Genomic DNA, 23001 nt, shown 5'->3' on the forward strand with positions numbered 1-23001 from the left:
GCTTAACCTTCCCTTTGGCATAAGGAGTTTGAAGGTCCAGAGATTTTTAAAATTTCTTCAACTGTTTTTGTTACTGTAGGTAGCTAGTCAGACATGAGCAGGCCAGGAGAGGGCCCAATCCCACCCCCACCAGGAATGTCAGGTGACTATCAGGTGGTAGTCAGGTGGTTGTTAACTGTCTCTCTAAAAAAATAATTGGTCACACCCAGTGCCAGGGAAAGGTAGTCTCCCAATAGATAGAAAAAACCTGAAGTTGGTGATCAGCGACTTCCTGCTAATATCTCAGGAGTTGGGTGAGTGGGCTCACACGTGTGCACGTAAAATGGCAGAGTTTAACTGGTACGTGACCTTATACGAAGACTTGACTGGTAAGGGAAGAACGTCTCAAGTGAGCATGTGTGCAAGTCCCATAAACGCACTGTGCATGTTCCCCTCCAAGAGCTGGCAGGCCACCGCACATGCAGACAGCCCACCCCAAGGGAAGAATCAGAAAGAAGGGATGCAAGGCCCCAGAAGTGTGCCAACATATAAATCCCTAGGCCAAAGGTCAGTGTGCCAATATATAAAACCCTAGGTCAAAGGTCAAACCATGCACTTGATCTCTCAAGTTGCCCGCTTGGCCCCCTCTTCCAACTGTACCTTACTTCCTTTCATTCCTGCTCTAAAACTTTTTAATAAACTCTCACTCCTGCTCTAAAACTTGCCTCACTTCTCACTCTGCCTTATGCCCCCCTCAGTTGAATTCTTTCTTCCGAGGAGGCAAGAATTGAGGTTGCTGCAGATCGATATGGATTCACTGCCTGTAACATTTTTACTTATGTCTTTGTCATGGACACCTATAGCTCTATCTCATCTGTTTTAAAGGCAGTATGTTATAGTATTGATAAAACTTAATTTATTTGTATTTCCCCACTGCTAAGCTTTTTGGTTACTTCCAATTTTTGCCATCATAAACAATTCTATGCAACAGGCTCTTTTTTTCCCCATGTGGTAGTATTTTTTTTTTACCCCCAAGGCAAGCTTTTGAGAAAATGTCCCAGCATGATATTTAAAAGTTTATAATCAGATATTAGGATAAAGAATCCATAAACCTTGGGGACTGATTGGATCTGGGAGATAGAGGAGAGGTCAAGTCTGGGATATACCCAGATATAAGGGACCAGATGGGGCCAGGCACGGTGGCTCACGCCTGTAATCCCAGCACTTTGGGAGGCCGAGGCAGGTGGATCACTTGAAGTCAGGAGTTTGAGACCAGCCTGGCCAACATGGTGAAACCACACCTCCATTAAAAATACAAAAATTAGCTGGGCATGGTTGTGTGCGCCTGCAATCCCAGCTACTTGGGAAACTGAGGCAGAAGAATCCCTTGAACCCGGGAGGCAGAGGTTGCAGTGAGCCAAGATCGCGCCACTGCACTCCAGACTGGGCGACAGAGTGAGATTCTGTCTCAAAAAAAAGGATAAATAAATAAGGGACCAGATGAGAAGTAGCCTAGCTTTCTACTTGAGACCAGAGGACCTAAGGTAGGGTCCTACAGGCCTGGCTGCACCCCTGTGAGCTCTGTGGCCCTGGACAACTTAACCCCTCTGAGTCTCAATTTTCTTACTTCTAAACAGGGGTTAATAATAAAACCTCCTAGGGTTGTCATGAAGATCAAACCAAATGAGGTGATGTACAAATGTCCTTGGTATAAAAATGAACAAATCTTACTACAGCAGCAGATGATGGAATACACATCAAAGCCTTTTAGAAATACTGAAAACACTATGTGAATGTAAGTAACTAATATTATCATTGTGCTGCCTCATCCTTGAACCATCTTCCCAAACACTTATGGACACAGCTTGCAACAGCATAAGGCACAAGCTGTGGCCAAGAAGAGCTTTCTCTTGTGGATTTACATGAAGCCACTCTCTGAATGACATTTGGAGAATCAGATTCTCTTGTTTATGCTTCTTCCAGAAATAGGCACCCTGACATGATTAGAGGTAGGTGAGAGCTTTAAGTTCCCTTCCCCACAGGCTAGGCACGGAGGCTCATGCCTGTCATTCCAGCACTTTGGGAGGCTGAGGCGGGTGGATTACCTGAGGTCAGGAGTTCAAGACCAGCCTGACCAACATGGTGAAACCCCATCTGTATTAAAAATACAAAAATTGGGCCGAGCGCAGTGGCTCATACCTGTAATCCCAGCACTTTGGAAGGCCGAGGCAGGTGAATCACAAGGTCAGGAGTTTGAAACAAGCTTGGCCAATATGGTGAAACCCTGTCTGTACTAAAAATACAAAAATTAGCCAGGCGTCATGGCGCGTGCCGCCAGTCCCTGCTACTCGGGAGGCTGGGGCAGGAGAATTGCTTGAACCTGGGAGGCAGAGGTTGCAGTGAGCCAAGATGGCGCCACTGCACTCCAGCCTGGGCGACAGAGTGAGACTCTGTCTCAAAAAAAATAGCTGGAGCCGGGCGCGGTGGCTCACGCTTGTAATCCCAGCACTTTGGGAGGCCGAGGCGGGCGGATCACGAGGTCAGGAGATCGAGACCACGGTGAAACCCCGTCTCTACTAAAAATACAAAAAATTAGCCGGGCGTGGTGGCGGGCGCCTGTAGTCCCAGCTACTCGGAGAGGCTGAGGCAGGAGAGGAGCCTGCAGTGAGCCGAGATTGCGCCACTGCACTCCAGCCTGGGCGACAGAGCGAGACTCCGTCTCAAAAAAAAAAAAAAAAAAAAAAATAGCTGGGTGTGGACTCTGTCTCAAAAAAAAAAAAAAGAAGAAGAAAAAGTTCCCTTCCCCACATCCTCACTGCCAGGTGACCTTTAAAATGGAAACAAGTCTTAGGATAATTCTGTCACTGCAGAAACATTTCTTAGCAAGCAGTCACAAATATGATCACACTACTGTTCTTATTATTTCTAATACACTTTTTGCTGATTAAGGAACCCTCCAGTGCAGGTTCTGATGGCAATATTTGAAAGCCCTTATTCCAGTCACTGCTGGATCCAGACAGATGCATTGTACTACTCCAGGGATGCCATTCATATTACACACACATCCAACACCTGCCAAAGTTTTCTTGTGTCCATTTGATGTGTTTTGTTTCTGCAGTTTAAAAAAAAAAGAAAGAAAGAAAAGAAAAAGAAAACCTACCTAATATGAGATCTATCCTCTTAGTAAATTTTTATGTGCACAATATTATTTTGTGAACTCTTATGTTGTATAGCAGATCTCTAGAATTTATTCATAGCAGAACTGAAACATCATTCCCTTTGAATAATAACTCCCCATTTTGATAGGAACAGGAGGCAGGAGAGCAGGGTCCCTGGCGAGGGCTCCACCCTCCAGCCTGGACCCGAAGCCCTAAATGAGAACAGGCATTCCTGTTTTTGAGCCTGAATGTTGCTTTTTGGCCTGCCCTCCCCCACATCCTGTGCCCATATAAACCCCAAAGCACAGATGGCAGAGGGAAAAGCAGCTGGACTTTGAGAGGAGAAGAAGCAACTGAGAGTCAGAGAGAATGGATAGATGCAGCTTAACTTCAGACCGCACAACTTTGGAGAGGAGCCTGGCTGGAGATGGCCAGGCCTCAGGGAAAGATCACCTTCCTGCACCAGCCCCTTTCCAGCTCTTCTTCCACTGAGAGCCACTTCCACTGCATCATAAAACCTCTGCACTCACAAGCCTTTAAGTCTGGATGCCGGACAAGAACCCAGGTACCAAGAGGGCAGGGTGTATGTCACCCTGACTTTCCACTGAGCTGGTTAACACTTAGCCACCTGCTGACGGCAACCACTAAAAGAGCACTGTTTGTAATACATGCCCTCTGGGGCTCCAGAGTTTGTGGGCGATTGTTAGACGCTGCCGCAGGCTGGTACAGGGTTCATTCCTGCCAGTGCCTAAAAAATCACTCGCCTCAGCTCCTGCACCTGCTCACCTGTGTACTCCTCCTCCTGCAAGGGGTTTGAGCTCAGCAAAACAAGCACCCCCACCCTCTGAACCCCACCCTACCCTGCTGTCGTAAGTCCCTCAGAGGGTCAGGAAACTTTCCCATCTCAATTTCCTCCACCCTCAAATGTGCACTTTTGCCTAGGGCGCTTCGGATGTTATCTCACTGCCCCAGAATACAGACTGATATCTAACCTACACAAGCACACCTATTGCAAGGCCTGAGTATTTTAAAGCAACTGTCCATAACAAAACCTGAATGATATAACCAGGAATGTGACTACTATTTTTAATTTTATAAAATCGTTAGAATTGCCGGCTGATGTTCTATCCTTGTTCTGATATACGAAAAATGTTTTTCACATGCAGAAAAAACATCGTTGATCCAGAAGATCCCCGATGTGTCCAGTTAACGCTCACTGGCCAGATGATCGCAGTGTCTCCAGAAGAAGTAGAATTTGCCAAGCAAGCCATGTTTTCAAGGTGTGTAAATGCTTTAAAATTGATATGCCCAGAAATACACAATAATAATAAGCAGAGGTCAGGCTGTGCCATTTGATGCCTCTGATGCAAATGACAGTGATTGGTCTCCACTGCCCTTCTGTGGTAATAGGGCCAAGCTCAGCCTGGCTGTGGAGATCACTAGCAGTGGCAGCAGAAGCCGGGTAAATGCCTCTGGAGAGCACCGCACTGAGCTATTCCAGGTACAATTCCTACCTACTTCCAACCTTTGACAATGCCCTGCCTTGCCATGAAAATAGCTGAGCCTTCCTCGTCAACACAACAAACAGATTCAAGCATCCACTGGAAACAAAGCACATTGCCTGCTGCGGATGCCAGCGCAGCATTTCTCAGTGTGGTGTTCTCACCCTTATATCAGTAGGATGCTGACTTAGACGCAGCTTTCTGGGCTCCACCCCTACCTATTAACTGAATCAAACTCTCCGGAAATAAGGCTCAGGAATCTGTAAAAGGCATGCTCCAGGAAATTGATGTGCATACTAAAGTTTGAGAACCACTGCTGCAGGGGTCCACACAAGTGAGAGGGCGGCCCAGCCTGGAGTCAGAGCTTGTGCAAGCTGAGGACGGCGCATGTACACGGGGGGTGGCCTTTCCACAGGTGTCCATGCAGGGGCAGCCGGAGGTGGAGGCTCGGAGCTGGGGTGTGGGCTGGTGCAGCAATGGAAATAGGCTAGAAGGCATTGGTCTGCATTAGTGGGAGAGTAACACGAAGGTAAGTGGTCAGTTGGAGGGGCGATCCACAACACCACGGGAAGAGGAAGATCCTGCACGCAGGGATGCAGTGAATAAGCAAGGCTTGTAAGGACACGGAAAAAGGCTAAAGTCACAATTGGAGAAAACTAGAATGATTGGGATTGGATATGTTCACACGAGCTCATGGCTTTCAATACCTAAAGAAACAGATGTCGGTGTGCATGTGTGTGCGTGTGCACAAAGGTTTCTAATTTTAATTTTTATTTTTTATTGCTAGCTTTTAAACTCAACTCTAGTTCTTTAGTTCTTCTCCTCTCACATGTTATTATAAGCAATGAGAACAGGCCAAAATCTTCCCTAGATCAGTGGGTTCATTAGGTTCATTTCCTTTTTTTTTTTTTTTTTTTAATTTTAAGTACTGGGATACATGTGCAGAACCTGCAGCTTTGTTACATAGGTATACATGTGCCATGGTGGTTTGCTGCACCCATCATCTAGGTTTTAAGGCCCCCATACATTAGGTATTTGTCCTAATGCTTTCCATCCCCTTGCCTCCACCACCCAACAGGCCCCAGGTGTGTGATGTTCCCCTCCCTGTGTCCATGTGTTGTCATTGTTCAGCTCCCACTTATGAGTAAAGAACGTGCAGTGTTTGGTTTTCTGTCCTTGTGATAGTTTGCTGAGGATGATGGCTTCCAGCTTCATCCATGTCCCTGCAAAAGACATGAACTCATCCTTTTTATGGCTGCATAGTATTGCATGGTGTATATGTGCCACATTTTCTTTATCCAGTCTATTATTGATGGGCGTTTGGGTTGGTTCCAGGTCTTTGCTATTGTAAATAGTACTGCAATAAACATACATGTGCATGTGTCTTTATAGTAGAATGGCTTATAATGCTTTGGGTGTATACCCAGTAATGGGATTGCTGGGTCAAGTGGTATTTCTGGTTCTAGATCCTTGAGGAATCGCCACACTGTCTTCCACAATGGTTGAAGTAATTTACATTCCCACCAACAGTGTAAAAGCATTTCTATTTCTCCTCAGCCTCGCCAGCATCTGTTGTTTCCTGACTTTTTAATGATCGCCATTCTAACTGCCATGAGATGGTATTCACTGTGGTTTTGATTTGCATTTCTCTAATGACCAGTGATGATGAGCTTTGTTTCATATATTTGTTGGCCGCATAAATGTCTTCTTTTGCTTCATGACTAAAACACCAAAAGCAATTGCAACAAAAGCCAAAATTGATAAATGGGATCTAATTAAACTAAACAGCTTCTGCACAGCAAAAGAAGCTATCATCAGAGAGCAAACGGGCAACCTACAGAATGGGTGAAAATTTTTTCAATCGACCCATCTGACAAAGGTCTAATATCCACAATCTATAAGAAACTTAAACAAATTTACAAGAAAAAAAACAAACAACCCCATCAAAAAGTGGGTGAAGGATGTGATCATTTCCTGTTTTCTACCTAACTACAGACAACAGCATTGCCAAGTTTGCCTATGTAGATCCCTTTACCTCCAGCTTTCAGTAGCCTTTCTCTGCTTTTATTTTTAATTTTAGAGACAAAGTCTTTTTCTTTTGTGCAGGCTGGAGTGCAGTGGTGTAATCATATTTCACTGCAGCCTTCAACTCCTGGGCTCAAGGGATCTTCTTGCCTCAGCTTCCAGAGTAGCTGGGACTACCCACAAGCACAACCTTCTTTGGAGACAGAGTCTCGGTCTGTCACCCAGGCTGGAGTGCAGTGGCACGATCTCGGGTCACTGCAACCTCTGCCTCCTGGGTTCAAGTGATTCTTATTCCTCAGCCTTCCAAGTAGCTGGGATTACAGGTGTGTGCCACCACGCCTGGCTAGTTTTTGTATTTTTATTAGAGACGGGGTTTTGCCATGTTTTCCGGGCTGGTCTCAAACTCGTGGCCTCATGTGATCCTCCTGCCTCAGCCTCTCAAAGTCCTGGGATGACAGGCATGAAACACTACGCCCAGCCAGGCACGAACCACTACGCCCAGCCAGGCACTACCTTCTTATAAGCCCTCACTGTCAGTCTCCTCAGGGTCCTTCCAGCTTCCATCCACTGCCTGGGCCCAGAGCCAGTGCCCCATGGATTAGGGTTTGTTGCACCAGCACCGCTTCCAGGTATCAAACTTTGTTCCAGTTATCAGTACAAAAGTAGGTTTCTTAAAACAACAACAATCATGTTATTATCGTGGCTGCATAATATTTAGGGTGTTATGGCATCAGATCAGCAACTTCTGTTCAAACGGATTAAGAAAATAAAATAGTTTTGGATACTGTACTTTCAATTTCCCTGTATGTTTATTATTGTTTCAAAATAAATTATTCTTCAAAAAGATGATTGAATGGTTGTGGTGGCACACACCTATAATTCCAGCACTTTGGAAGGCTGAGGCAGAAGGATTGCTTGAGGCCAGGAGATCGAGGCTGCAGTGAGCTATGATCCTGCCACTGCACTCCAGCCAGGGCAACAGAGCAAGATCCCATCTCTAAAAAAAATTTTTTTTAATAAATAAAGATCATCCACCTATTATTGCATTTGCTTTGTAATAAATGTTTTTCCCAGTTTGGACTTGGTCTTTGAATTATGTTTATGACATTTTTAGATAAAAAGGAAATTTTTATGAAATTAAAAAAAAGAAGTGAGCCACAGCCCCTGCCCTCAATGATACTGCAGCCTGTTTAGGGGTATGCACTGGGGAGAGGCAAGACAGTCAACAGCACAAGACAGGATGTGACGTTGCCTGTCAACTCTAGCTGGCTCTCACTTGCCTCAGTAGTTCTCAGCCTGCTGCAAGACTGGAAATCTTCCCATGAACAAACTGGTTTCATAGGCTCACCATTTTGCTAACATTTCATATAGAGATGCATAAAGCCTTTCTTTATGTTTCCAAAGAATGGTAACCAGCCTCCACTGAGCACTTACTCTCTGCGGGTGTTTTCTGTGTGGTTCATTGCCTGCTTCCCCACACAGCCCTATGAAGAGCCGCATCAGCATCACTCCATGTGACAGGTAATGAGACAGAGGCTTGTGAGTGCCAACAGCCCACGGCATCATGGCTCTTCAGCAGCTGAACTGAGATTCACACCAAGGAGCCTGGCCCACGACTTGAGCCTCTAGCCACATGGGGTAGGGTCTACAGTCCCTGCCTTCCTACAGTGGTCCCAGGCACTGACATTCAGCTCCCTGGTTCTCCCTCCGGCTTATCTGAGCAGCTGTCAGCCCAAATGAGGCCTGGACTCTGGAGGTCCTGTGATTTGGCCCAGGGTGTACCTCTCTGATAAGAGCATCTTTACTGTGGTCTCTCTTTATTCCTGCAGGCACCCAGGGATGAGGAAGTGGCCTCGTCAATATGAATGGTTCTTTATGAAGATGAGGATAGAACATATCTGGCTTCAGAAATGGTATGGAGGCGTATCCAATATTTCAAGGGAGGAATATTTCAAAGCAGTTCCCAGAAAGGCCTGATGGAGTAAGAAGAAAGTCCTTGGTGTTTGCACTTAAATGAAAACCTTTTCAGTGATGCAGCCAGACAGCTATTGATCACTGTCTCTTTGTCGAAGGGTTCATAGCAGCCCTGCCATCCCTGCAGCAGAATGAGAGAGGGTGAACAGGGAACTCCATGCTAGATTTGAGATTAAAGTGGTCATTTGCAGATCTCCAACTCACATGCATACTTCACGTAGATAGTCTTTATTCCATTGTATTCAATCCAGACTCACCGATTCAGAAATCATATAATAGCTGGTGGTCAAAATGACATGTTGAGATCATTGTTGTTTCATTCTTTAAGAAAAAAAATGCCTGTACCTACAATGTGATTGCTTTGTATTGTGAGAGTATCTTTGTTGCTTGCTGTGCCAAACGGAGTCTTGGTTCTAAGCTCATTGTGACCACGAAGCAGCTGACTGTGCATCACGCAGCCACGATATTGTTTTTAGGTTGAGGGTGGAGGACTGTGTGTCCGTAGATTACTCCTCCTGCTGGTGGATTGCAGATGCATTATTAGGTCATACTGGCTAGAATGCAGCTTTTTTCCCACCATAACATGAAAACAGTGTAAGAACATAGGGTGCTTTGTGCACAGCCCTTCTCTATGTAAGCAGCCATGGCAGTCCATTAAAGAGAAAGGAGTAGCTTTGACATTAAGCTCCCCAGATCCCTGCTGCTCATACTTCTGGCAAGGGTTCCCCTCTCTCATGCATGAGAGACAGGGGCATCCAAAATAAGAAGCTCCCCATTCTGTGGTGGGGAAAGCGGAGAGGGGAGAGGGTGAAGCTGGGAAAGTAAAGGCAGCATGTTACAGAAGGAAGAAAGGAAGCCAGTAACTGAGGGCCCACTGCCTGCCCGGCCCTGGGCCAGGCCTTCAACAGAAGCCATCTCATTTAAGCCCTGCAACCAATGAGATGCACGTCATCATTGGCTCTTACAGACAAGAAAACTAGACTCAGAGAGGCTGAGTCCACATCCCAGACAGCTCACTGCAGACACAGGTGGAGTGGTTCCTAGAAGATATCCAGTTTTAACAACAAAAGAGCTATTGAAATGCACGGGTGGAAATTGAACAAGGAAAATCAGTAAAGTGACTGTAAAAAAGAAGGACTAGCTTGCCTGGAGATGATGTTTCTTGCTTTTGGGGAAAAAAAAAAGTCTCTGAAATTTGATTGTTACTAGAGATTTAAAACTTTCTACATATTATATGTAGGAGCTCCTAGTGTTTTCAAGAAATTAGACTGTACCTGTGTACACTTCTAAGGCCTACATGGACCTATGTATATATATCTAAGACCTGTGATCATTAAAACCTATAAAGGGTTGAGCTGTCCCAAGTTTTCTGTCTTTCTGTAATGGCTACAAACTTTCTTTGGTAGGTTAGGGAGGTTGTACAACATAAAAATCACATCACTATATATAGGAAATATACATTTTTCAAGTAAATAAAAGTGTTATTAATGATTATAAACTTTTGCTTAACAAAATAACACATGATGAGAGCTTGAATTGTCAAAATATATTTTAATTATCTATTGCTAAAAACATAGGAAGATGCAGAGAATTCTTTGTCATAAGCCAGTCCTCAAAAGAGTCCCTAACAGTGGTGATTTCTAATACATAAGAATAAGGTACCTCTGAGGGAATTTTATATTTTCAGAGTTTAAAATTATTGCTACTCCCAATTTAGAAGAAAGGGGAGAAAGCTGGAAGAACAAATGACATGCTCAAATGTATGCATAAGTCAACCTCACACTTAATACTAGGAGCTTCGCTGCCTCCTGATCCTGTCTTGCAGGTAAGGTCCTCTTGCTAGGTTTGCGTTTATAGTCAGGTTCCGTTTAGCTCATTAAAGGTCACTGCTGCTTCAAAGGACTTTGCCGAGTGGATGCCATTTATAACCACTGACGAGTGTTATCGGCTACGTATCCAAATTACAGGAAATGAAACCTGAAAAGGTTGGGTAAGGATAGTGTTGAAAATTCATAGTTTTAAGTTTGATGGACTCCATTCAGGCAAGTGTGTTTCAGCAAATCTCTAGAAATTTACATTGATTAAAATGTTAGAGGCTGTTCTGGAAGTTCTAGACATGGCAATAAGGCAAGAAAAAGAGATTAAATGCATACAGATCGAAAGAAAAAAAAAGTACCACTATTTAGAGATGACAGGATTGCCTACATAGAAAATTCCAAATAATCTACTTTATAAAAAAGAAACTCTGGAACTAGTAAGTGAGTGTGCAGCAAGGACACAAGATCAACATACAAAAGTCAATTGCATTTCTCTATGCTAATGATGAACATGTGTGGAAAAAACTAAAAACACAATACCATTTGCAGTCACTCCAAAGTGAAATACTTCTGTGAACAAAACTTACCCAGGACCTGTGTAGTGAAAATTTTTAAATGCTAAGAAAAGAAATTAATGACCTAAACAAAGAAAGAGAGATACCATGTTCTTGGATTGGAAGATACAAAACAGTAAAGATATCAGTTCTCCCCATCTCCATCTCTAGGTTTAATGCAATTCCTATCAAAATCTCAACAAGGATTTTGTAGACCTATACGAGCTTATTTTAAAAGTTACGTGGAAAGACACAGGCATTGAAATAGCTAAAACAATCTTGTAAAAGCAGAATAAGGTAGGAGAAATCATTCTATTTAATATAGAGTTATGATGTAGCTACAGTACTCAAGAAGTGTGGTATTTGGTGGAGGCATAGGAACACACATTGATGGAACAGAATAGGGAATCTAGAAATAGGCCCACACAAATATGTTCAACTGATTTTTTTTTTTACAAAAGTACAAAACTAATTCAACAGAGGATAGCCTTTTCAATAAGTGTGGAGTAGGTGGACATCCATAGAAAAATAAAATGAACCTTGAACTAAACTTCATACCTTATACAAAAATTAACTCAGATCATATCTGTAAACATAAAGTGTAAAACTATAAAACTATAGGATATAGAAAATCTTTTGGAACTAGAGCTAAGCAAAGGGTTCTTAGACTTGATACCAAAAGCACAATTCATAAAAGAAAAATTTGATAAATTAAACTTCATCAGAATTTAAAACATTTGTTCTGCAAAAGACCATGTTAAAAGGCCGAGAAGACAGGCCACATACTGAGAGAAAATATTTCCAAACCACGTATCCAACAAAAGATTAGTATCTAGAATATATAAAGAACTGTCAAAACTGAACAGTTAAAAAAATTCTAATTAGAAAATGGAGCACATGAACAGACATTTCACTGCAGAGGATATACGAATGGCAAATAAGCACATGAAAAGACAGTCAACAACACTAGTCATGAGGGGAACTGCAAACTAATACTACATTGAGACATCACTACGTAGCTACCAAAATTGCTAAAATAAAAAATAATGATAACACCAAATGCTGACAAGGATGCAGATAAACTGAGTCAGTCATATACTAGTGGTGGGAATGTAAAATGGAGCAGCCACTCTGCAAAACCATTTGCCAGTTTCTCATAAAACTAAACATACAACTGCCATACTGACCCTCAATTGCTCCTGGGTATTTATCCCAGAGAAATGAAAAGAGGTTCACACAAAAACTTGTGCATGAATGTTCATATCAGCTTTATCCATAATGTTCAAAAACTTGGAGCAATCAGATGGCCTTTAAAGGGTGGCTGGTGAAACAGTGGGTGGTGCCTCTATGCCTGGAATACTATTCAGCAATAAAAAAGAACTAATTACTGACATGGGCAACTACTGGGATGAATTCCAGAGAATTATGCTGAGTGAGCAAAGCCAATCATAAAAGTTTATACACTGTATGATTCCATTTTACATAACATTTTGAAATGCAAAATTATAGGAATGGAGAATAGATTAGGGGTTGCCAGGCAGGAGTGGGGAGAACAAGAGAGTTGGGCATAACTGTAAAAGGATAGCACAAGAGATCCTTGTGGTGATGGACATGTTCAGTATCTTGACCGAATCAGTGTGAATATCCTGGTTGGGATATTGTACTATAGTTTAGCAAGATGTGCCACTGGGGAAAACTGGGTAAAAAGAACATAGGATCTCTGTATTATTTCTTACAACTGCATGTGAATCTATAGTTATCTACAACTATCTCAGAATCTATAATTATCTCTGAGTAAAAAGCTTAACATAAACAAGATTTAAGGCTTAGCTTAATAAAGCATTTATACTCTCTCTCTTATTAGTCCCTAATAAAATGAGGAACTGAGCTAAGCCAAAACCTAGTACAAAGAGACAGCATTTCATTTGTTAACCATTAATATATCCATTTGCAGAAGAGGTGTAAAATTCTTTAAAATTTTCCTAAATATGTTCACTTTAATGTTAAATACAAATTAATAAGAATTCAACAAATCTGCTGTATAGATTTTAAGTGGGTCACTTAGGAGGAGAGGACATCTTCAAATTTCTGGTATAAACATGTTGAGTAAGCTATAGGTGTATATAAGTATCCAAGTGTGTATATAATGGTTCTCCACTGATTTTATAGAGAACTATATTTCCAGTAATCTTCCCCTAAATATTGTGGGAAATAATTCTGTTTTAGTGAATAAGCTAATTAAAGTCTATCCAGACCACCATGTTTTTATTTACAGTGACTATATATATCCATGATTTTGACATAGAGTATAATTTTGATGTTACTTATTTCAATATGCTTTGTGTATATTAGCTGTTTATAAGAGAGTCACTTTTTGGTTGAAAAGTATTTCTAGGCTAAGCAAGGTAGCTCACGCCTATAATCCAAACACTTTGGGAGGCCAAGGCAGGAGGATCACTTGAGGTCAGTAGTTCAAGACCAGCCTGGGCAACATAGTGAGACCTCATCTCTACAAAAAATGTTTATTAAAAAAAAAAAGCCCAGCATGGTGGCGCACACCTGTAGTTCTAGCTACTCGAGAGGCTGAGGTGGGAGGATTGCTCTGAGGCCAGGAGTTTGACACTGCAGTGAGCTATGATCATGCCACCACACTTGAGTGATAGAGTGAGATTTTGTCTCTTAAAAAACAAAAGTATTTCTACAATTTTTCCAAAAAGTCTGTATTTATTTAAATAATTGAACTATCAAATACTGTTCTGAAAATAAAACCTCTCTAGGATAATTTATTGATGCTTATTTGATTGCTATACCAGAAAGTCAATTATTGTACAATTTGAATTGTAATGATGTGATTATTTGTCTGTGCCATGTAATGCATGTTAAATGTAAAATCTCTTTTCAAAACTAGATCTATTTAACCAAAGACTATTTCATTCCTGATATGATTTGTGTGCTTGATTAAATGAAATTATGATATCGATATATAGTCCTTTCATGTCATACTACAAATTACCATTACTAGAGGTTCTAAGAAAATAGACACTACTACAGAGAATCAGCAGTTAATTTTCCAATAGAAAAGAAAGAATTAGGCCAGGCGCGGTAGCTCACGCCTGTAATCCCAGCATTTGGGGAGGCTGAGGCAGGTGGATCACCTGAGATCTGGAGTTGGAGACCAGCCTGGCCAACATGGTGAAACCTCGTCTCTACTAAAAATACAAAAATTAGCCGGGGGTGGTGGTGGGTACCTGTAATCCCGGCTACTCGGGAGGCTGAGGCAGGAGAACCGGTTCAACTCGGGAGGCAGAGGTTGCAGTGAGCCCAGACTGTGCCATTGCACTCCAGCCTGGGCGACAAGAGCGAAACTCAGTCTCAAAAACATAAAAAAAAAAAGAAAAAGAAAAGAAAGAATTAGCCAGGTTACTTTTGTTGATTTCTTAAGGCTCTGAGTAAAATGCACCTAATTTGCAGACTCGAAAATGCCAATGTAGCCACGCTTTGGTATTCCCACTCTTGAAAATATTTGCCATTTTCAACATAGTTGTTATTCCTGGAGTTCAGGGCTAGGAAAAAGCCCCATCCCACTGATGAACAAACATGCACAAGGGGTCACACATACAAAGTGTGGCAAAAAATGATGTGTGTCCACGAGGTCAACCCTGGGTGACTGTAGCTTCCACAGACCACCTGCCAACACCCTGGCTTCTCCAGGATATTCTTGTCCTCCACTTAGGGTGACAAACTGGCCTGGTTCACCTGGGAATGGGGAGGTTCCTGGAACGTGCGGCTTTCAGTGGTAAAGTCAGGAAAATCCTAGCATACTGAGAGAGGTTGGTACCCCTCCCTTGACGCCACCTCTCTGTCTCCCACATCCTGGGCCACCCCCTGGAGCAGGCCATCTCCAGGGTGACCCACTTCTGACCATGCACTCAGACATCTCCACCCACACTTCTGTCCCTCCAGCCTTTCTCCCCTGCTGCCAGAGCACTTGCTCAGGAAGGTGACTGACTACAGGATGGGATTGCAGTGGAGAACACGGCCAGGCCCTGCACTCAAGATACGAATGGTTTCTAAACCGTAAGTCAACAAGCACGCTTGGACCTCAGGTCATCATTCTGTAGATTCAGTGCCCCATCCCTTCAGCCAGTAGTCTCAGCATCCCCACTGTTTTTCATCAGAACCACGTGGCAAACTCCAGCCTGGATAAATTCAGCACTCATCTCTGCAGCTGAATAGCATTCACAGGGATTGCTTTAGCCTTAAATCCAAGGGCTGCCATCCCTGACTAGGCCCTCCCTGTAGCAGGGCTTTCCCTGCAGCTGTCTCCCACTCTCTCCTATATGCTCCTGGGAAAATGGGCTGTCCCCAGTGAGCGCTCCCTCAACTCCCTAGAGAATTCCTCCAGTGGCTGCAGCCCCTTCCTCCTCCTGCCTGCCCTGCTGGATGGTTTTCCAGGGCAGGGTTCCCGGCCTGGATATGGGCAGGAGCTGGTCCAGACTCATCCCAGGTAGAGACAGGTGTGATGGAAGAAGAGGAAACAAGGGGGCATTTAAGGTGTTTTCTTTTCCTTTCTTTTTTTTTTCTTATTTTTGAGACAGAGTCTTGCTCTGTCACCCAGGCTGGAGTGCAATGGCGTGATCTCGGCTCACTGCAACCTCTGCCTCCCGGGTTCTAAGCAATTCTGCCTTAGCCTCTGAGTAGCTAGGATAACAGGTGTGCGCAACCACACCCGGCTAATTTCGTATTTTTAGTAGAGATGGGGTTTCACCATGTTGGCCAGGCTGGTCTCGAACTCCTGACCTCAGGTGATACACTCGCCTCGGCCTCCCAAAGTGCGGGGATTACAGGCGTGAGCCACTGTGCCCAGCCATTTAGGGTGTTTTCTAAGAGCTGATAGGATGGGAAGGAAGGTAGTGCAGGCAGCAGGCGGCTGTGACAGCTGCAGCGGGGGACCTGAGACCACCATTGCCCACAGTGAGACATGTGAACGCCCAGTTCCAGAGAGATAACAGCGATGACAAGGCCAGGCTGAAGCTGTGGCAATGGACGGTGGAGGTGACCGGGAACATGGTGGCTGGGGTGAGCCAGATGCCGCAGTCACAGTGAAGGTGAGCAGGAGGGGCGAGGCGAGCAGAGAGGAGGGAAGAGGCTGACTGGGAGCCATGCGGGTAGGGGAGCGTGCTGCCATCCTGCTTGTCGGCTACTGCCGAGGGCTACTGATGTGAACTTTCAAGGAGCAGGGTTGTTTCGTGTTGCTTTACTGGAGGAGGAATGATCTGCAAAGCATGAACATAGCTTTATAATAGACTAACGTAGCTTGAATCCACTGTTTCTTAGCTTTGTGAATTTCGGGAATGAGAGAATCCTTCGAATCTCAGTTTCGTCCCGTGTAAAATGGGATAACTATTATGCAATGCCTGGCATGCCATAAAGGTTACAGACATGGTGACATTATAGGACTTCTCACTTGCATATAGTATAGATGACATTTGTCCACGTGTCAGTCGCCTTAGCAAGACTGGGAGCCAGTGGAGGGGCTGATTTTGCACACGGCCGTTTATGGCTCCTGGTAGGTGCTCAGCAAACGACTAGAAAGAAGGGATGAGTTTGTTTTCTGAGGGCTTTGGGCCGGACCCCCTGCCCTGGTCTCAGTGGGTAGCCTCACGGACACGCTTGCTTTTTTCCAGCTCTCCCGCGCGACTCCCTCCCTCGCCTTCTTACCCCGCCTCACTGAGGTCTCCCACCCTCCTAACCATTTCCAGATTAGCCGCTGAGCCTTCCGGAGTTTCTGATCAACTCCCGGGTTTGCAAGCCTGGCAATTTTTCACGGCAGCCAAGGCAAAGAACCACTGCGCCCCCTGGTGGCTCCATCTTGGAAACCTCGCCTTTCCCGGAGCCCAGCATCCTGCCAGGGGCTGGGTGCAGACATTAACCTCATCTAGTGTTCACATCCACCTTGCAAGAAAGAAATGCTTCAGTTTTTCACATGGGAAACCTGAGGCTCAGCAAACTCACAGACCTGGTCTCCTGGGCTTCCAGGGCCAGGGAGGAGGCTGAGCAGGTATTAAACCCATGACCGACTCCAACCTCCTTTTTCTTCTCTCAATGCTTTGGGGGTTTCCAGAACGCAGTCACACCTATTTTCCCCTCCTTGAGTTTCCCCTCTCTTCCTTCCGTTCTCAGCACCCCACCCTCTCCCTGCTCTCGACAGTGGCTGTCCCTGGCAATGGCCCCAGGCTCAGAGAGGGGCAGCTCCAGCGGACGGAGACCAGGCTCCATCCGCATCCTTCACAAGTAGTGCCTTCCCTGGTCCTCACGGCGACCCTGTGAGGCAAGTCCTCCTATTCTCGCTAACTGCCAACTCAGAAGCTGCCCAGAATCACACAGGTAATAATTGGTGCATTGTGAGCCCAGGTTCATGCTCTGAACTACCACCCAATAGTCTTACCCTGGCATATTTATGTATTTTTTGGTATTCGACTATGATCGAAATTTTGATTTTAATTCAATGATACAAGAACCATAACTTCAGTGTGGACTCATGATGGCCTCTAGCCAGGCTGGGGAGCTTTGGCCCCGACCCGGCTCTGCCCCTTCCTTTCCTGGGTCTTTTGCTTTTTGTCGTGCCTACCAACTTCTCTATAGCGAATCCCTTGGATTAAACCTCTCTGTTTGAAATAGTGTGTCTGTTTTCCTGATTGGACTAACAGACATTTTCAGGGCATTCATCTCTTAATTTCTCATGGAATGAAGGCATTTGTTCTATCATGACCACATTTCACATTTCCTGTGTCATCTTATTATGTTTTAATTACTTCCGAAACCAGGCTCTGGATCTGTCTTAGTATGAAAGCCACTTTTAATCTTTTAATAGATCTTTTTTTTTTTTTTTTTTTTTTTTTTTTTTTTGAGACAGAATCTGGCTCTGTCTCCCAGGCTGGAGTGCAGTGGTGCGATTTCGGCTCACTGCAACTTCCGCCTCCCAGGTTCAAGCGATTCTCATGCCTCAGCCTCTGGAGTAGCTGGGATTACAGGCACCCACCACCACGTCCGGCTAATTTTTGTATTTTTAGTAGAGACGGGGTTTCGTTATGTTGGCCAGGCTGATCTGAAGCTCCTGACCTCCAGTGATCCGTCAGCCTCGTGCTGGGATTACAGGCGTGAGCCACCGCGGCTGGCCAAGATACTTTTGAAAGAATCATGTAGTTGACCTGAAAGTGTTTGGGTACAAAAAAAAAAAAAAAGTATGAATGTTTTGGGTTTTTTGTTTGGTTTTTAACAGAAAAATTTTTTATTGTATTCATCAGTGGTGTACTATATTCTGCAAAAATAACTGGTGATATTTTTATAAAGTCCCAAACAATTCTCCTTCCAGACATTTTATTGAGAAAGTAAAAATCAAGTCAGATTGAAAAAGGAAAAATCTTCCCTGCTATGAATCAGGCTGGCCTAACACAGACAGAGGCTGCTGCAAAGTTAACTGGAAACAGTGTTTCTCCCAGGGTCATGCTACATCTGTAAAATGTCACAAACCCAGTTTTGAGTGATTTCTGCTTTCTGCCTCAGTGAGAAACCTTGTTCTGAAGTCTTACGCAGTCAGAAACTTAGCTGCTTGAAATCAAATCAGTAAAAATGAAATGTTCCACTTTTGCCTGGAGGATCCAAGTCTTTTAACATAGAGAAGCAGCCTCAGTCTCCCACTCAGATGCAGGCTGCAGACAAGGGCTTCTAGACACAACACAGCAAAGCTATCTTAACTTTCTAATTTCCAAGAAACAGAGAACTTTGCAGTTTAGGCCCAATGCTGAGCCCTAACCCACAGCCTGTTTGCCTGGACTCCACCAAAACATTGCTTCATTTAAATTTTACCTAAGGGCCTCCCTTCCCCCCAAATCACGTAACCTTATCTCTTCTTTCTTTGGTGAAATGCCCAGTAGTTCCATTGACATGCAGTCTTCCTCAGTTCCAAGAGCCCATAAGCCTGGTTTCATTGGACTTCTGTCCTGTCCATCAGATCTGTCCCGATGACCTTTAGCTAGGACAATATCCACAGACCTAAATGCTCGCACTTCGTAACCAGGGCACCCCACTCTCCTTCCTAGCCACCAGGAAAGCCAAGTGATTATTCAGAGTTGTTCGATGAGCATACAAACAGAAGGTATTATTCACCTAAATTTAGAAACAGGCAAGTAAGTTCATCTTTATTTTCCAACAGACAATGCAGACAAGTTGCTCTCATAATCCAGATGTAGTGCCTCTCTCCCACTAGGAGACAGGGGTGGGGAAATGCTTAATGAAGCTGTATTTCAAGACACTGTACTATAAGCCATAAGATACTCTATCTCCAACAATGTATTATATATTGATTTAATTAGAACTACTCAGTAAGTCCCGGGATGTCCTGCCATGGCAACCAACAATTTCCAAATACTCTGCTTAAGTAATCTAGATTATATCTCACTGTTTTCATTATCTATTGCTGTGTAACAAATTACCCCCAAAATTTAACAGCTTAAAACAACAAACATGTATTATGTCATACAGTTTCTAAGGCCAGCAATGCATATTATGCACACTGCTAGAATTTTTAGGGAGTCCAAATCCAGGTAAAAATAAATGTGATACTGTAATGCCTAACCTTATTTTTTTACTAACCCTATTTTCAAATTTTCCCTTTTTGTCTCCTTAATTACCTAGTCTTGTTTCCCGTATGAATAAGACTCTCCCTTAGCTGGGAAAGCCGGACAAACTCCATCTGGCCCCTTGATTTACAAGACACTAAGGGCTCTTTACCCAACCCCCTTCCTCAAGGAGTTAACCTGTGTAAGCAGATCCTCAGCATTTCAAAGGAGCCCAATTAACTGATAAGGTACTGGAACAATGTATGAAGTTCCCAGGATTTTGCTCAAAAAGATAACAACATAAAGCCTCGAGTCTGTGTCCCGCATAGCATCCATATCTATCTCACCTGGTTTTTTTGTAACCATTTGTCTTTTAAATTGTTTATCTCTCTGTAACCATTTGTTTTTTGATTCTTGCATGTTTTTACTTCTGTAGAATTATTGCATTTGAGCTCCTCTCCCCTTCCCAAACCAAGGTATAAAAGTTAATCAAGCCCCTTCCTTGAGGCTGAGAGAATTTTGAGCGTTAGCCATCTCTTTAGCCGCCGGCTTAAAGGACTCTTAATTGGTCTCAAAGTGTGGCGTTTTCTCTAACTTGCTTGGGTATAACAATACTATTCCTTATTTAATGAAGATATTATCTACTTCAGTAAGCTCATATGAATGCAAACTTGTGGAAGATTGTGTTTTAGTGTAACAGCATATTCATGTTCCTCGGGTTAGTAATACAAATAGAATTTGTGTTACGCTCCAGTGAAACAAGAGAATTCCCTGATTCCCCCAAAGGACATGTGACAGGGGTGTTGCCTGCTTGGTTGCCCGGCAGCTTAAACCCCTAAAGGCAGCATGCAAATGGGCAGGCGCAGAGGCCCACCCAAGCCCTTTTGGGCTGTGGATGGGTGTCTTGGACTCCTGACGCGCAAGTGGGCGTGTGTGTTACCAAGCTCTTTTAGATTTGCCGTCTGCAGATGGCTTGTGTGTTCATCAGCTCAACGGACCCTCTGCTTTATGGCAAGGGGGTTATCCACTTCCATGATCCGATCACCTCCCACTAGGCCCCTCCTCCAGCACTAAAGATCAGAATTCAACATGAGATTTGGGTGGGGACACACAGCCAAACCATATCAGGGGTCTTGTTATTTTGCCCAGGCTGGTCTCATACTCCTGGGCTCAAGCAATCTTCCTGCCTCAGCCTCCCACATAGCTGGGATTACAGGTGTGCACCACTACTCCAGGCTCTTATTTTCATAATGTGTCTGGAATTGGTGGGTTCTTGGTCTCACTGACTTCAAGAATGAAGCCACGGACCCTCGTGGTGAGTGTTACAGTTCTAAAGGCGGCATGTCCGGAGTTTGTTCCTTCTGGTGTTCGGATGTGTTCGGAGTTTCTTCCTTCTGGTGGGTTCGTGGTCTTGCTGGCTCAGGAGTGAAGCTGCAGACCTTCGCAGTGAGTGTTACAGCTCTTAAGGCGGCACGTCTGGAGTTGTTCGTTCCTCCCGGTGGGCTCATGGTCTCGCTGGCTTCAGGAGTGAAGCTGCAGACCTTCGCGGTGAGTGTTACAGCTCATAAAAGCAGTGTGGACCCAAACAGTGAGCAGTAGCAAGATTTGCAAAGAGCGAAAGAACAAAGCTTCCACAGCGTGGAAGGGGACCCGAGCAGGTTGCCACTGCTGGCTCGGGCAGCCTGCTTTTATTCTCTTATCTGGCCCCACCCACGTCCTGCTGATTGGTAGAGCCGAGTGGTCTGTTTTGACAGGGCGCTGATTGGTGCATTTACAATCCTTGAGCTAGACATAAAGGTTCTCCAAGGCCCCACCAGAGCAGCTAGATACAGAGTGTCAATTGGTGCATTCACAAACCCTGAGCTAGACACAGGGTGCTGATTGGCATGTTTACAATCCCTGATTTATTATGTCTAATAAAGGTTCCCCACATCTCCACTAGACTCAGGAGCCCAGCTGGTTCCACCCAGTGGATCCTGCACCAGGGCTGCAGGTGGAGCTGTCTGCCAGTTCCACGCCATGCGCTCACACTCCTCAGCCCTTGGGTGGTCGATGGGATGGGGCGCTGTGGAGCAGGGGGTGGCGCTCGTCGGGGAGGCTCAGGCATGGCGGGCTGCAGGTCCCGAGCCCTGCCCCGTGGGAAGGCAGCTAAGGCCCAGTGAGAAATCGAGCACAGCGCCGGTGGGCTGGCACTGCTGGGGGACCCAGTACACCCTCCGCAGCCGCTGGCCTGGGTGCTAAGCCCCTCATTGCCCAGGGCCGGCTGGCTGCTCTAAGTGAGGGGCCCGCCAAGCCCACGCCCACCCAGAACTCCAGCTGGCCCGCAAGCACCCCACGCAGCCCTGGTTCCCGCTCACGCCTCTCCCTCCACACCTCCGTGCAAGCTGAGGGAGCCAGCTCCCGCCTTGGCCAGCCCAGAAAGGGGCTCCCACAGTGCAGCAGTGGGCTGAAGACTCCTCAACTGCCGCCAAAGTGGGAGCCCAGGCAGAGGAGGCGCCGAGAGCAAACGAGGGCTGTGAGGACTGCCAGCACGCTGTGAACTGTCAGTAACATTTATCATAGTCAGCTTCTCTATACAATATTTAGGTTGCTAGTTAGAACTAATATAGTCTAGTGTTTACCATGCACATTGATATCTTAATTCAAAGAATTGCTCTTTTCTGATTCCTTTTGCTTTTATCTGATTCCTGATAGCTTTTGCTAACTATCTGGGTAGTTGTAGGATCTGAGTACTAATTTCATGACTCACAGGAATGGCAGGAAGAAATGAAAACAAAATTGCCTAGTGAACGGGCTTGCCAGGGGAAGGGGAAAACTAACCCAGAAATACCAACTCTGAGACATAGCCCAAGAAAATGATTAGATCTCAAAGACAGAGATTAAATCCCAAAGCCCCCCAGGCAAAAATATTAGATAACTTACAAAAGCAAGAGAATTAGTCTGGAATCAAACTTTTCAAAGCCAAAATACAAACAAAGCAACAATGGGCATTATTAAAAAAAAAAAAAGAAAGAAAATGTGATCCAAGGATATTATACCCAAATTGTCCTTTAAATATCAAGGCTAAAGAAACATAGTTTTCACCAGATAATAACTGAGAGAAATCTGTACCTATCTACCTTTCTTGAAGAATCTACTAGAGAATCACTGTTTTTTGCTTGTTTGTTTGTTGTTTTCTGTTTTGAGACAGTCTCGCTCTTGTCACCCAGGCTGGAGTACAATGGCGCAATCTCAGCTCACTGCAACCTCCACCTCCTGGGGTTCAAGCAATTCTCCTGCCTCAGCCTCCGGAATAGCTGGGATTACAGGTGTGTGCTACCATGACCAGCTGATTTTTTGTATTTTTAGTAGAGACAGAGTTTCACCATGTT

At 44.6% G+C, this 23001-nt stretch overlaps 1 protein-coding gene across 2 annotated transcripts in view; it reads left to right on the forward strand.

Annotated features, from left to right (window-relative positions):
• CREG2 (cellular repressor of E1A stimulated genes 2) overlaps positions 1–16071 on the forward strand; it is a 43841-nt gene extending 27770 nt beyond the window's left edge. Inside the window, exons 3-6 of one of the 2 annotated variants that reach the window (XR_009210109.1) lie at positions 4304–4417; positions 8494–10463; positions 14973–15086; positions 15985–16071. Coding sequence is in view for 1 of the 2 variants with exons in the window: in XM_032177549.2 (XP_032033440.1) it covers positions 4304–4417; positions 8494–8641 (262 nt within the window). In the remaining variant the exon portion in view is untranslated. Of the gene's footprint in view, positions 1–4303; positions 4418–8493; positions 13990–14972; positions 15087–15984 lie in introns of those variants that run through there. The other variant, XM_032177549.2, reaches the window with a different exon arrangement.
• Positions 16072–23001: the final 6930 nt, after the last annotated feature.

The sequence above is a fragment of the Hylobates moloch genome, unplaced genomic scaffold (assembly GCF_009828535.3).
Source record: "Hylobates moloch isolate HMO894 unplaced genomic scaffold, HMol_V3 SCAFFOLD_15, whole genome shotgun sequence".
NCBI classification, from domain to species: domain Eukaryota; kingdom Metazoa; phylum Chordata; class Mammalia; order Primates; family Hylobatidae; genus Hylobates; species Hylobates moloch.